We start from the raw sequence: 16,316 nt of genomic DNA on the forward strand, positions 1-16,316 counted from the left end.
CATGGACTCAACATGGCATGTGTCCACAGGTTATGGTGGTGATGGATATTTCTCCTAGGCCATACTGTGTTACAAACACACAGTAGACTTTGTCTTCAGAGATGGCATGGAGATATCGCAGGAATTAATACTGGGTATACAGCATGGACAAAAGCTATGCTATGTGTGTCCCGGTCATGTCTGAAATCCAAATCCTGTGGATTCTGAGGGCATGGGTACCAGGCATAAGGATTGACAAATAGAAATGGAATGCAGGCAGAAAAGACATTGACGCTGGGCTCAGCAAATGGCTGTGCCCTGTACACATCCCCCAATGATCAAGGTCGATGTCAAACCCTGCAGGTACTGCTGGTATGGTTACAGGGGGAAGGGGTAGTGGTCACAATTTCATATTTGTCCTGTGGAGAGACAAATTCTTCTTCAAAACATGATAAAGTTAATTTTTGGATAAGGAATTTGAAACTGTTAAAAAATCTGTTTGACTTTCATACACCTGGACCAATCCACTGGGAGTATCTTATCAGGGTTCCATTACGGTCAGCCTCAAAGTATGCCTTTGCCGTGATCTATTGCGATATTAATTATTGTTGGAGCTTAATGTTTTTTGGTGCTAGTTTCACTTAATCTTTAAAAATTCTCATCTCTGGTTCCCCGTATTGAATCTTTGTTGTTTTGATCTTATTTTTCGCTGGTTTATAAAATAGGTTCTTCAATGTTATTGTGTGACTTTTTCTCCTGTTTATGCAATGCTTAAATGCTTTACACATTGCCTTTGGTTTAAGTCTCATTGCTTTGTGTCATGCTACTTGGGCTTGTGCATAGGTTTATTTTATCAAATTTGTGTGACATCTAACAGGTGGTGGACTTATCCCTTGAGGTGGACAGTTGTCCATCCCAAATAAAATGAAAACTTCTTACACTTCAGGTAGTGTGGGTACACTCACAGGGTTTAGAACAAAACCATGCCCTATGCCCAGAACACGCACAGCTTGGCCTTCATCTGTGTTCTAACGATTCTTTGTGCTTTGGTATCGGCTACAGTGAATAGATAAAAGCCACGCCCTGTGCCCAGAATCTGCAAGGCAGGGCCATATCATTAGGGTACTGAGAACAATGGCACCAAACACAAAGCATGATATTTGACTTCATCCCCTGCCTGGGTCTGAGTGCTAGTCACATGATGGCATGGCCAAATGACATGACATGTGGGTATGAAGGATATAGTAATGGGAATCGGACATGGCCAAGGATCAGTCCTGTGTCTAACACACACAAGGCGTGACTAAGGACAGCATCTAGCAGGTACTGCTGGCAGGGATAATGGGGCCCAAGAACTGAAAACAGAGCCTTGTGTACAGTAAACAAATGGCATGGCCACAAGCCAGAATTGCGGCAGCAGACTAAGTAGATCATTACAAAATTCAAGTATGGAACAGTTTTACTTATGGGGTGTTACTGCTCTCTACTGAGGTCACACAATACCCTAGGTTATAAGAAACTTGGACAAAGTCCCTGAAAACCTCAATTGAAGGAAAGTTACGGTTACAAAAGAGACCTTAAAAATACTGTGAAAGTTACCGGTTACGAAATATCCTGACCATAAAGCCACTTATGCACTACTCATGGCATCACATATGAGGTCAGGAATGGAAACTTTGACATCATCATTGATAATAGACACCATGACCTATGTGCCTGGAGGCCTTGCACCACACCTAGGCCATGGTCGAGGTCACAGGCCCTTTGTGAAATATATGGCCACCACCCCGTATCTAACAAACACACTGCAGGGCTAGAAGCTATGTTCCTTGTTTATTCATAGACGACATGGGCACAGGTCATCCTTCCTAAGCCAATTGCTTTGTATGAAGCACCAGCCATGTCATTAATGTTTTTACTATGGTGTTATATCTGATCATGATCAGTGCATGGAGGTAAATTGATGGTTGTGTAGTTAACCATGATAGGCAAATGTAAGTAATATGTAGGTTCTGTTTTTTTCCCTTTCACTGGTTCACTTTATTCAGGGTCAATCATTTTCAAGTCTTTTGTCATCCGCTTGGCCCTTTTACAAGTCAGGTAGCTAGTTTGTGGAACTCTCAGTATCTATACCGTTCACTTGTTCAGTTATATTGATTGTTGCCTACCACTGTCAGTGCAGATAAGTTAGTTCAGATGTATATGTCATATATGTGTAAACAAAAACAAACATTTACTATACCAGAGTTAAAATCCAAAAATCCAGATGGAACGTCCTTAGGCAGACTACACCCGACTGAATCCAAAACCTGCTAAAATATGGATTCTAGATTTTGAGGACCTAAACTTTAGGATAACTCTCTGTGCAACTTTCTGAACAATACATTAAAGTACTGTCACAATTAGTCTGTGAGAAATTGGGTTCAAGTTGACAGGGGTGTTAGCCCTGATTAAGCAACAGCCGCAAACTCTGGCAGGATGAACCACAAAAAGTCACTAAATTAACCTGTGCTTAACCCTGGGTAGCTAGGCACAAAAAGCAGACAAGCTTAAATAAGGGGCAATGTGTAAAGTATTTGTGCAGCACACACACAGTAATAAAGTGAAAACATAACAGAAGAAAAATTCCACACCAATTTAGAAAAATAGTGTAAAATTAAATAAATTATTTGAAACCAAAACAACGATAATCCAAACAGTAGTACTGGAGTTATGAATTTTCAAAGTTTTTGTAAAAATTAGCACCTAAAGCATCAAAGCGCCAACCTCGGACATGAAGTTGACAGAGACCGATTCAAAGTTAAAAAATATGGGCAACTGGGATGGAGTGTGGGTCGAACACAAGAAGTGGATTCAGTCTGGTCAGCGCTTACCTTAGTCCTTAGGAGAATTTTCAAGAAAAATGGTCTGAGCAGGTAAAGTTCATCAGGCAAAGGCTGCAGGCGGTCTCCGAGGAAGAAGCCTTGTCATCTGGCAGGTGCTGGACGAAGTCACAGTGAAGATTTCTACGTTATGACGCACCTTTGGCAAAGAACTGCTGAACAGGATTTTCTGCAGCGGAGAAGAATGTAGCAGGAGCAGCTGAGAAGTCAGGCTGACTGGTGATGCACCTCGGGTGGATCGATGAGCAGGCTGGTCCCAGTCTTCCCTCGGTTCTCAAAGCAATTTTTAGACACACATTTTTTAAGTTCCACGTTTTGGATTTTGTTTATCCGGACACCTTTAGAACACCCACCAAGTATCCACTGCTGGGGGTGCCTCACTTGGGGGGGGGAAGGGGGCTGGTAGAAGCCTGCTAATTCCCTGTGGCTCTGAACATGATGCTAGCAAACTAGCTCTTGTAGTCACCTTGGTAGTCCTGGGTTCAGGTAGAGAAAAAGGGCTCATTAGTGGGGCAATTCTCTTTCGATTCAAGGCAGGCTCCAGGCAGCAAAGCAGTCCTTCCAGGTGCAGCAAAGCAGTCTTGTGCAGTACACAGCAGGCCACAGCAGCAGGCAGTCTTCTGAGAGTCCTGCAGATCCAGAAAATGAACCGCAGAGTGTATCTGAGGACCCTATGTGCTTTCTTTGATGTGGGAGAAGTTTCTAGAGGTTTTTTTAAGTGCTTGTAATTTCATGACTCTCCTGCCCTGGCTCAAAGGTGGCTGCTGAGGCAATTAAATGGTGACAATCACAACTTATTCAGTTGCAAGAGGAGCCATGTCCAGCTTTGCTCCCTCCCCCCGCCCCTACCCCAAATCCGACAAGCAGATAGCCTATTCAGGCACATCTAATTCCTCTATTGTGTGACTGTCTGAGAAGAATTCACAAAGTACAATTGCCAACTACACCCAGTCATGTGACCTAGGACACGCTGCAGGCACCTAAGGGCAGGGAAATGCCACCTTTCTAAAAGTGGCGTTTTCAACGTTTTTATTTAACACCTGACCTTATTTTAATTACAATTTCAAAGATGCCAAACATGAAATATTACCTGTTCTCAATCAAAAGTTTGCACTTATTAAATGTAGTAGGGCAACCCAATGTTATCCTATGGAACAGGTAGATCCCACAGTAGTGACAAATGAATTTAGGAGGTTTTCATTACCAGGACATGTAAAACCTAAAAGCACATGTCAACCCATTTAATTACAATGCAACCTGCCCTATGTGCTACCTGGGGTCTACCTTGGGGGTGGCATCTCTAATAAAAGGGGAGTTTAAGACTTGGCAAGGGGGTTACACTGCCAGGTCGAATAGGCAGTTTAAACTGTATTCAGGCTGCGATGGCAAGCTTGGGCATGTTTTAAGGGGCTACTTAAGTGAGTGGCACAATATGTTCTGCAGGCTCACTGGTAGCATTTAATTTACAGGCCCTATGTATACGATATGCCACTCTAGAAGGGACTTATGAGTAAATTAAATATGCCAAACATGTGCTAACCAATTGTGCCATGTTTCGGAGAGTGAGCTCAAGCACTTTAGTACTGGTTAGTAGTGGTAAAGGGCACAGAGTCACAAGGCCAACAAAAATGAATTCAGCAAAAGAACTGAGTGATTAAACAAAATGTTTTTGGGGTGACCATGCACAGGCCCGTGTTCAACAGTCTCCTTATTGGGATATTTAATTTTGAATCTTTATTGACAACATTCTTTCCTGAAAATGTAGAGCCTTTTTTCATCATGCAGATGTCAAACAAAAATCTGTCATTTCAAGCATTTGAAAACCTTATGTCAGAGGTGATGTTAATTTTTAAGTCCTTGTCTCTAGTTGGCTGAGGTAGGTACCTTAGTCCAAATAGGGTCCCTTGCTTTTAGTCAGGGAAAGGAGGGACACACTCTGAGATAACCCCTGCTCACCCTCCGGTAGCTTGGCACAAGCAGCCAGACTTATCTCCAAGGCAACGTGTAAAGTATTTGCAACCAGACTCCCAGTAAGACAGTGATAACACCACAAATGGACACCACACTGATTTAGGAAAATAGCTGTATCTTTATCAAGAAGAAATATGATGAGACCAAACGATAAAAATATCCAGCATCTGCGTATTCGTAATATTCCACTGGGCCAGTTATTAGGCCAACGATCAGTTGTAGGTTCTTGAGGCATTAATGAGCAGTACACGATGATCTAGTGCAGTCCTAAAGCAATGCTATGCAGTTCGTAATGCAGTACATAATGTAGAAATAAGACATCCCTTAATGCAAGTACTAATGATGTTGTTCGTAAAGCAAGTAATAATGCATTCCGTAATGCAAGTACTAAAGCGGATCGTAAAAGCAAGTAATAATGCAGTTCGTTGTGCACGTACCAATGTGGATCGTAAAAGCAAGTGATAGTGCAGTTCGTAGTGCAAGTACTAATGTGGATCATAAAAGCTAGTAATAATGCAGTTCGTAGTGCAAAAAATAATGCAGATCGTGAAAGCAAGTAATAATGCAGTTCGTATTGCAAGTACTAATGCGGATCGTGTAAGCAATTCGGGACCGATCGCGGTGCTAGTGAAGGTCTCTATGCCACTCTTGGCTGACTCGCGGTCAGCGACTGCCAAAATATGCCCCCAATACTGTTACGAAGGAAACAAAGTGCAGCTCCACAATCCGACCCCGGTACTGACACTCCTCTGCGAGTATGTGCCGTGATACTGACTTGAGTGGAGGCTCACGATGCAAAGATGGGAAAGGCCGAAAGCGGTCTCTCATAGCACGCACTCCGCCCCAGGCGGCGACACACGCACGCTCGCTGAGCGTTACCTGGGGTTGTAGTCTCTCTCTCCTCTCCTTGCGGCTTGGGCGTCACGCTGTGCAGCTTCAGGTTGGCGGTGGTCGGGCTACCAGGTGACGGCCTCACAGCTGATCGGCTCCTGGTGCGACTCCATTGATCTTGGGCAAAGGACATCGGACCCACGATGTTGAAGGTTCACAGGTCTCTCCTTGGCAAAGGCAGGCACTTGCCGGCGGCTGTGATTTGTCACGGCTCCCCCTTGGACGACGGTCCGGGCTAATGGCGATAACGATCACAGCACTTCTGGTCACGCCGCCGAACGAAGCAGAGCGCAAGACTACTCCGGGGCACACGGTCACATGGCAATTCTCACGAAGGTATCAGGCTGCAAAAAGCACACGCACACTACGTCACTGAGACACACTTGGAAACTTTGATGTTCCTGAGTTTCCACAACAGGGAGCCAGCTCCTCTCAGGCCCTTGGAGACAAGCCACTTCAGGACACAGCACACAGCAAAGTCCTTTCAAGCAGGGGGACACAGCAAAGTCCCTTGTCCTCTCCTTAGTCAAATCAGCAAACTGCAGGCCAGGCCCAGAACACACAGCAAGGCAGTCCTTCTCTTCAGTCTCTTTAGCTGTTCTTGTCTGGCAGAGGTTCCTCTTGATCATGTAGTACTTTCAATCCTTTTTTAGGCTTGAGTTCAGTTTTGAGTTCGGGGTTTCAGCTCTCACATTTATACACCTAAATGCCTTTGAAGTCTTTGTATTCAGGGGGTCTGAGCCCGGTCCAGACCTGGGTATCTTACTGCCAGTGCACACCTCCTTTACTTTGATAGGGAGGGTTTGGCCTCAGACTCTCCGCAGGAGGTGGAGCCATTTTTTGTGGCAGCAGCACAGCCCTCTGCACATCCAAGGGGCTACTCCTCCCACCACACCAATTGCAGGCCATCCTGTTGCTGTCTCACTTACACCTCTCTGGTGTCAGAACACTCCCCAGACCCTGTCACATCCAAACCCAGACAGTCTATACACAACCAGACAGAGGCACACAGGATGGTTAGGACAAGAAACCAGCCACTTCTAAAAGCGTGGTTTCTAAACACATAATTTAAAAACCATCTTCACAAAAAGATGTGTTATTAAATTCTGAGTTCAGGCACACTGAACTCCAGCTCTCCATCTTATGCCTAAGGTAAGATATGCTGGAAACATGTGACGCAGCATTCCCCATTCTGTCCTATGGCCAAGATGGCCAGGCAAAAGTGAAAAACGAATTTGGCAGTATTTCACTGTCAGGACAAGGTACATACCTCAGTATATGTCCTACCTTTCACATACACTGCACCCTGCCAAGGGGGGCACCTTCGGCCTACTATAGGGGTGTCTGATGTGCCTAAAAAGGGAAGGGTAAGGCCTGGAAAGTGGGTGCAGTTGTCAGGACAACAAGGCAGTTAACAAACTGCGCGCAGGCTACTTGTGTGGGTGGCACAATTAGTGCTGCAGGCCCACTAGTAGCATTTGCATTACCAGCCCTGGCACACATAGTGCACTTTACTAGGGACTTTACTAGTAAGGCAAACATACCAATTATGGACAACCAATTACCATAACACTTTATACAGGGAGCGCTTGTACTCAAACACTAATCAGCAGTGGCAAAGTGCCCAAAGCATCTAAGTCGGCAAGACAATGTCAGAAAAAGGTCTAGGAGGAAGGAAAAAGTTTAAGGAACTTTAGCCAAAAAAGGCCAAGTCCAACAGTCCTGATTAGACCTATTTAAAAGACTGTTTCTGAGCCTCCCCAAATTAACAATGCAGATACTATGGAGTACAAATAACTACCAATAAAAATACAGACAAAGAGGAAAAAATGGGAGTATGTGGCTCATTGCTGACCAGAGTTCAATACAGAGTACTCTTTTCTAGAGCAAAATGTCAGTCCAATTAGGCCATACTGTTCATTAATCCAGATGTGGAGCCTAGTTCTTTTGCTCAGGCATTCAGCATCTGGAATGCTATGGTTTAGTCTGTTCAATCAAAAGGTAGAAGGCAAACATATCTGCAATGCTTACTGCAGTCATTTTATGGAACACTACATACTGAGATTGTGTTTTCGGTAATTCTAACAAAGAATAAATATTAACTGCGATCTCTACAAGGGTATATGAGCTTACCTGAGCACAGCCACTTCATTTCTGAAGGCCTGAAACTGTTCAGGGGTAGGATCCGTGACTTTTAGAATCTTCACCGCAACGTCTCCTGCAAATGCAATAATCAAAGATTTCAGAATATTGTTCCATACTGGACAGACCAAAGAGCGAGGTTTCCATAAAATATAGCACAACGGCTGTGTCAAGTGGATCAATTTCTAATCAATTACTTTGTCTCACATCAGCACAGGCAAAAATGGTGGTTGTATTATGTCAATCTGATTAACAGAGAGTAACATTCAGAATGTCTGTGAGGCAGGCAGTAGAGGATTTAGAAACAACAAATAATCCCTTTAGGATTACCAGTGAAATTGATTTAAAACTATGGAGGGATTGCACATCCAGTTTCTCATTATGTTGTACCTACTCTCAAGTCTGACTTGCCGCTACTCTATCGCCCTTCGAAAAATGTGTACTTCCAGTGACTCTCCCACTTAAAGGAAGAATGTACTTCTTTGTAAACTGCTCTGAACGTCTCTATTTATTTAAACTCCCAAAATTATCAGTAGTAATACATCCTAATAAAATGTAACATGAAAGCTGCCAGGCACATAGCACCAATATTTTCTTGAAATCAGATGAAGGACTTATTTATGGTTTGCTTTCAAGTCTTACCAAAATAAAGGCGAGTTCAAGGGTGAAAGTAAAGTTTTTTTCGCAGAATAGAACACTTTGATTTAGTGTATTTACTCAAGGTTCTCTCATAGTGAGACAGGTCTTTCGTTGGGTTGAGAGAGTGGGGCAGCAGGTTAATGCAATGGAATGTTGAAAAATATATGAATTACAGATACGTGCACTGATAAAACATAGTGACACTGAAATGGCACACCTTGAAACATACTGTATATAACAGTAGCTCTTAAATGCAAAAACTGACTTTCTGACAACGAAAGAAAGGGTTATTAGTTTGCAGGAATACACTGATCTGACATCACTTGGGGATTCACTTAGTGCCTTGTGCCATTCTTTATCGAAAGTAGGTTTACACTCTTCGCTGTCAAAAAAGGTGGCATAAGTTGTTTTGATAAAATAATATTACTTGACCATCAGTGAGGCTGCAAACATGAAATGTCAGTTTAATAGAGGGAGCACAATTGCATCATCTGACCTTTTGACATTTATATCACCTAAAACTCATTGACGAAGTCAAATCAAACTCCTTTATTGCATAATCATTTAAAACCTTCACCATACAATATACTCTTAATTTCATTGTAAAATCAACTTTTAATTCCCAATCTTAAATTGGTATCGGATTCAGCGCAATATAGATAACATGCAAGGCATCTGTTCTTGGCCTTGGCACAAAAAATAAAAACATTTTAGTCACAAGTGGCTTGAATTGAAAATAAAAAGCATTGTCAATTATTAATCTATTAATCTACGTGCAGATTAGCAATGACAAAGTCAATGTGTGGTCTTTTGTTGAAAAGTTTTACAATAATGAGCATGAAGCACTGTTTGGGTATTATTTTTCCGTACAGTCAACAGCAGTAGAAGGCATTCGCTTGATAATAGGACAGTGAGATGAGACGGCCCAGATAGGCTTGGAAAAAAAAGAGTTTTCGGATTTAGAGTCTCAAGGAACTTTATAAAGGTCTGAAGAAGGGGGGACAGGTATACATTTTCTGTAGTTTCTCTCATCATTTGCAGAACTTGGGGACTGCAGAAATGCAAAGAACAACTTCCTTAAGCAATCTGAAAAAAAAGCTGGACATATAAATGTATCAACATGTCCTTACATATTGACATGCGGAAGTCCAGACAAGGCACATTAAAAATGTAGTATTTACATACCCCAATCCACAATAAAGAAATAACTAATGGACCCCCCTCTCACGCTGACTTTTAATGATGGGGGTTATCTGACTGTTCCAGCCACCTGCGTTTTTCACTCCTTCACTGTATATTTAAGTATGATGTCTTTGCTTATATATTTATACATCCTCATGTCCTATGATGTAGTGCAACTTTTTCTTTTCCTTGTGTTTGTAAAGCGCTCTGATACCCACGGGTCTAGCTAGCGCTATTTAAAATGTATGAATAAATAAATGAATGAAATATACTAACTTGTTATTTTTTTCTAGGTAGGTCAGAGTAGTGGAATATTACGTTTGTTGTACGGGACCCCTAGGAAAAAACTAATTATGCCCCTCCTTAAAAAAAGATATGACTTTAGTCAGTGCAGACCTGCCTTGTTCATTTTGTAACGACTTGCAACTGGTATGTCAGACTGTAGGACTTTTCATCTGGTAATGCCTACGGATAAGAAGACTTGCCCTGTCATGATAGGAGACCTGAAGTGATTGCACAGTGGACTGTACTGTGTTGATGTGGCACTTTTAGAAACCGTATGCACTTTATTAGTTAGGAATCAGTAACATTGGTGGGTGTCAACAAGATATTTGATGTCAATAGCAAAGCGTTTTATTTATCGGATGCTTGGTATCTATACGACGATATACACACACTGTATGCGATTACACCTCTCGTACTAGTGGCACACAGTAGTGGAGTTGACTTTTAGCAACTGTTGAGTAATTTTAACGAAGCTACTTGTCTTCTGCAGAAAGTTCCTCCGATTGGTTGTAAACGTATGAAACTTAAAAATATATATATAATTCTGTGATGTTGTTTTTTTTTGCTGTGGACTACAGTCATTTTTTGAGTTTACGGAGGTTTACTCCGTTTTTTGTATTTATGGATGTGATAGAACCCCGGTTTGCAAGATCATTGTATATCAAATTTCGGATAGGGACCCGACCGCTCCATTCCTGTACTGCTAGGTGTTCTTGTTTCCCCCAACGAAAACTATATGAGCTGTCCTTTTTGTTCTGTTACTAAAGAATGCATTGATCATGTGTTTTTCTTTTGTCCATAATATTATGCTCATAGGAGGAAGTGGGGGGCTAGGGAATTTAGAACAGCCCCCAAGATTCTTAGAACTAACACAGCACAGTCAATAGTATTTGCTGTCTTTTGCTTTCTCTTGTTTATGTGGAGATGAAGACAGAAGGGCTGTTTAGTAAACCCAGAATTATGATTTATTTCTCGCGTATGCCTGTATTGCATACCTGGTTGTTATCCCATGATATGTACGTGTTTTCAATCCGAAATTAGAATTATGTATCTGTTTTCTATTTTTACATACGCTGTTTTTGACTGTATATGTTTTACTTTTTATTCAGATGTTTTAACTGTTTTATTGAATTTATTTACTTGTACATGTTGTACTTTTATGGCAAATTTTCCCAAAGAAAGAAAGAAATAATTGTTTTATGCGTGATGGGCAGTAGTTAATTTATAAACAGAAAAAAAGTGCTGGCGCTCTCGTCAGGAGGCAGCTTGCACCATCCCATTTCTCCTGTTAGTGCCGCCTGAAACATAACCAACTACCAACCATGAGAGTGGGGAGAGGATGTGGTGTAATGGCCAGAGCTGCCAACCTCGGAGGCAGGGAACCAGGCTCGAGTCTCAGCGTCAGCTCAACATCCTGTGATTCTGGGCAAATCACTTAATCTCCCTGTGCCTAGCATAAATGAATATGTCCTTAACTGGTGTTCGTTAAATATGATGCTGTTGATGCCAGTGCTGAACATTGGAAACTATTGGCTCAAATTAAGCACTGGTGATGGGTAAACAAATTCAAATGGCCTATTATTGTCTGGTTTCTATTTTAATGTTTGTTTTAACTGTACATGTACTTTTATGCTACAGAACCGAAGCAAATAAAGTTTTTACTGACTGACTGACATGGACCACAAACATGGCATTAGCACTATTTATTTTAGTACCAAATGGTTCCAACACATTTGTGTTAAAAAAAAAAAAACAATGCTAAATCACATATGAGCAAAAAGGAGAGAAGGTTTATAAGAAAGGGTCTCATAAGAAATGATGAGCGACGTGCCCCCAGTTTAATTCACCTAATTCACTCATTTCCTTTTCTTGGGCACATCTTTCTTTGGGATCCAGGTTTTTGACCTCCTGCCTGTGGAATGTACAGAACAGCCGAAGGTTTCTAATATTTGAAGATAGTGTGCTGAGGCAATGGACTGCACCCAAGAGAGTGCAGCAGAAGAAAGTGCACTGTTTTCTATTTTCAAAATTGCCTTGAGAAGATCCAAGTAGTCTTAAGTAAAGTGTCCAACCTAAATCCGAAGATCTGGAACTCTCTCCCACCGGAAATACGTGGAATCTCCTCCAACGTTGCTTTCAAATTGGAAGTAAAAAGATTCCTTATGATCAAGTTCTTACCTTAAAAGGATTTTGGATCTTCTGCTCTATTACTTTGGACTTACACATTTAAGCCCTGCGCTGGGTGCTTTTCTTGTTTTTACGAATCTTCTGCTTCCCTCCTAGCTCGCTATCTACCAATTTATTATATTATTCTTTGCTGACCCATTTTGTCCGTAACCTTTTTGTTGGGTATTCCTATTTGATAAGTATTTGTTTTGGTATTCCTATGTGATACCTGTACTGCAATTGTTACCTCCCCTCGCCTCCAATTGTAAAGCGCTCTGATATCCTTCGGGATCATGTTCGCGCTATATAAAACTTTATAAATAAATAAATCAAGCAGGGCCTGATCCATCAAGGATTTTCTCAATATTCTCTAAAGATAGTTTTACATACAACACATATACATGGAAATATTTTCAATAGTTACTTGTTGTGCTTCAAAACCTGGCAAGGATATGACCCTCCTAAACTTATGACGGGCAGAAAGAGACCCAGAAACAGAACCTATCCCGCTAATCTTGGACTTAATAGGAAAGGGAAACTGCATATCTAAAAACCAAAGTAGTCAGCATTGGCAGTAACAGGCATATATACAAAGTGGGCACAGTTCATTTAAAGCTAAATCAGCTTCTAGTAGGATAGCAGCCATAGCAGAAATGTAAAGTCTACATTTCTATGATAATGATTATCACTATATCTGTTTTCCAGCATTGATAATGTTCAATCAGGCGGCTGAAGCGTGTTAGCAGTCTTGCAAACCCTTCCATGTCAAGCTTCAATGAAGCTTTATCCAACAGTGCATGGCACCTACAACATCCTCCACCCACAGATCCAAAAGGCAACTTTACATCTGAAACTGGGGAGTATCTGCAAAGAAGTCGGTCTTCTAAATGGCTAATGACAAGAGGGTGTTGCACAACCAGCAAGCTTAAGGGTTGTGACTCAAACTGAAAAGGGCGAAGAGACTGCAGGAGTAAGAATTTAGTTTTTTTTTTTTTTATGACATCAATTATCGTGAACCTGACACACATCTTCTGAACCGATTAAAAGCGTGGATCAAAACAAAAATGTTATTAGAGTGAGAATACTAGTTGGTGAGACATATTTCCTGGCAGTAACTTCTGCAGAGGGAATACAAAGCAATTATAGTATGAGATCATAAGGGAAACTTTTGCGAAAAACAGAGGAAAGGGGTTTTATATTACTTTTTACATTAAGGGGGTTTAAATAAACCAAAACCACATCTCTGCTGCTTCAAAGCCTAACGCATGTTGTTTTGTAAGTTGAACAACTGCACAATCACCTCACTAGTAAAACGCGTACTTAGACAAGGACACCTTGGCAATGTAGCCAGAGCTTCGACAATTAGAATACAGGAAGTACCTGTTATACCAGAAGGGAAGATGTGGGGTTGATTTATTCTAGGGGTTCCCTTAAATTAATCCTTCTATGTGGAACTTCACCCATAAAGCCTGAGGTAATGAAGGCTGTTCGATCACCAGGTACAAAAAGATCAGCAACCGGCACTGTCGCTGCTGACTTTGGAAGACCTCAGCAAGAAATGTAAAAAACTGGGTAATATCCATTTTTAAAAACTGATTCAGGGAGTTCCATACGCTCACCCATACCAACGCTCGCCATACTTTCTTGGGACTCAGTGTGGGGCAGACCATCCACCACACCATGAACACTTTCAATGTTCTCCCAATTGTCTCAGACAGCAGCTCTCCTTCCCCTTAGCTTTGGATGTCTGTTGCACTCAATGGCGAGGGAAGCAGGAATTGGGATAATCATTAGATATTCCCTTTTGTTCGGATTAGAGTGATGTCAATTATAATGCGACTGGCGCTCGCTTCTGCTCCACTATACCCTCTTACCCTGATTTTCTTTTGACATCTGATTCATCAGGGGTATAGGGTATACTGTGGCTTGACTTTCATGTATGATATTTTTATTTAAGTAACAGAAATACAATTAAGGATATTCAGAGTACTTATCCAAAATTGACTTTCCTATCTTGTTTCCTACAAACCTGGATGGTGTACGTTTAAGAATACAGAAATTTGATTTATTTTCGAGTGTCTCTCCGTGCTGTGCTTCTATTTTGAGTCTTGGCTAAAACATTAAGGAAAAGTTTGCTGCAGTGAAAAAACAGAAAATAAAAACTGCTGCTCACCAAAAACAAATATCAAAAAAGTCCTCAACGTTTCAGAGCAAGCACTCCTTTAGGAGATAGAGTGTGGCCCCAAACACCCAAATAAATGAGGTGTGAGAGCAATATTCCTCTGAGTGGAGCAAAAGTCCATGATGTAAATTTTTCAGACCGCTGTGCTGTCTAGCCAGACCTAAAAAAAGGTATACGATTTCTTAATGAAAACTTTAGAGGCTGCAGATGTGCTTCTAGTACAATATTAATGTTGTCAGGTGAGTGTAATATGTATTGCATATGACAGTTTAGCGCACTAAAAACCCTACATATGTTGAATTGTGAGTGTACATTTATCAGTTAAATAAATGTGGCAACATACTAACTGTAACTTCCTTTTTTCACTAACCAACAAATGATTATACACACCAATAACAAGGGGACTAATAGGGATAAATGCAGATGGGAATATCAAAATAATAAATGGAAAAAGACCTCTACTTCTAACCAAGTTCAGAATACTAGATAATGAAACATGCAATCAATGAACATGGATTTTATGTTTATCAGCTGATCATCACGGGAGACGCTTTAACATAAGACGTGCTTGGCTAATTTAGATAGAATACAATTAGTTTATAGTTCACTGTATCAAAAGAAATGCAATTTTACAGAAATGTAGTTGAGGAAAACAGTATGTACAACAAATTTACTGACAACTAGAAGTATATGAAAAGACACCGAGGAGTTCGAATTCATCCAACATGAATCCACAGAAGAGGTGTGGCGCCGCGGCTAGGGCGACTGACTCCGGAATCTGGGGATCACGGTTCGATCCCCGGCGGCAGATTATGAGACTCTGGGCAATAGCTTGCTTAATCTTCCCGACACCCGCCAGCGCCTAGAGACCCTTACGGGTGATTGTGCGCTTTACAAATGTGGATTATAATTATAATGGGGCGTGACTGAGGATTTATCAGTCTTGGCCCTGTAGTGTAACAGGATGTATAGCACCATACTTAGGTCAGAGGAGACGTGGATGAATTACATTTTTAATAAAACTGGAGAGCATGTTTTACTGACTGCACAGATTGGGCAGCGCTCCATGTGTGCTGAAACAACACAACAAAACTTGGCACATGCTGTGGTTTCTGTCGGGAAACTCCCAAGAATGATCCTTTACTAGGAACAAATGACTGTGGGAGACGCATAAACAAACCCAAGGCCTCATTCTTCAAGTCACTGGCTCAGCTACGCACCTCTTCTAGAGTTTCAAGATGGAAAGCTCTGTGCTGGCATCTTTTCCCATTTAGCAAGATACAATTGGCTCTAAAGTGGCACCACATGTGGTCTACACAACTGGTTTCAGGTGTGAAATGAGGATGGAATGAATTTAGGAGGGAAGAAAACTCTTAAAAGGATGCAGATATCTTGTGAACAATGTTTGAGATGGTGTCATCCCTCTCTCTATAACCTGTTTGAGCCCACAACATAGCTATAAACAGAAAGTGTCACAGTCTTGTTCCTACATGTTGGGATTGTGGGTGGTGCAGACTTAAATAAAGCTATTCAGTTTTCCTCTCTTCCTAACGTCAGTCTGTGCATTTACCTATGGCACCTAGCGCCAAGTTGGACAGTGTCCACTCCCACGCAATGAAATCCCATATTTTCACTGGAAGTCTTAGAGTGTGAAATATTTGTGAGTATGGGATTTGAAGTGACCTCAATTCCTTGTGGACACATCATACCAACACACAAAGCACATTAGAAGGCTGTCCTTATCTGGGAACTGGTTACAAGTATTTGTCTTTCATAAAGAAAGTTCAAGTTCGTATTTGAACAAATAAAAAAAAAAGATTTATAAGGAAATTACAAAATCTGTTGCACAAATATTTAACTCTGCTCATGAATTCCCCGATCACTAAACAGATGAGGTTTTAGCGCTCAACCAGATTTCAACCTGAGCTACAGCGAGTGTCTCTGCTAACAGCGAACAGAGATCCCAGCTGAAGTGGTTTATTTCTTACAACAGCAGC

At 41.4% G+C, this 16,316-nt stretch overlaps 1 protein-coding gene across 2 annotated transcripts in view; it reads right to left on the reverse strand.

The window, feature by feature from the left end:
* RAF1 (Raf-1 proto-oncogene, serine/threonine kinase) overlaps positions 1 to 16,316 on the reverse strand; it is a 314,694-nt gene that overhangs the window by 79,372 nt on the left and 219,006 nt on the right. For both annotated transcript variants that reach the window (XM_078661425.1, XM_078661424.1), the window contains exon 11: positions 7,857 to 7,941. In XM_078661425.1, coding sequence (XP_078517551.1) covers positions 7,857 to 7,941 — 85 coding nt within the window. The remainder of the gene's footprint in view (positions 1 to 7,856; positions 7,942 to 16,316) is intronic.

The sequence above is a fragment of the Lissotriton helveticus genome, chromosome 9 (genome assembly GCF_964261635.1).
Source record: "Lissotriton helveticus chromosome 9, aLisHel1.1, whole genome shotgun sequence".
NCBI lineage: Eukaryota > Metazoa > Chordata > Amphibia > Caudata > Salamandridae > Lissotriton > Lissotriton helveticus.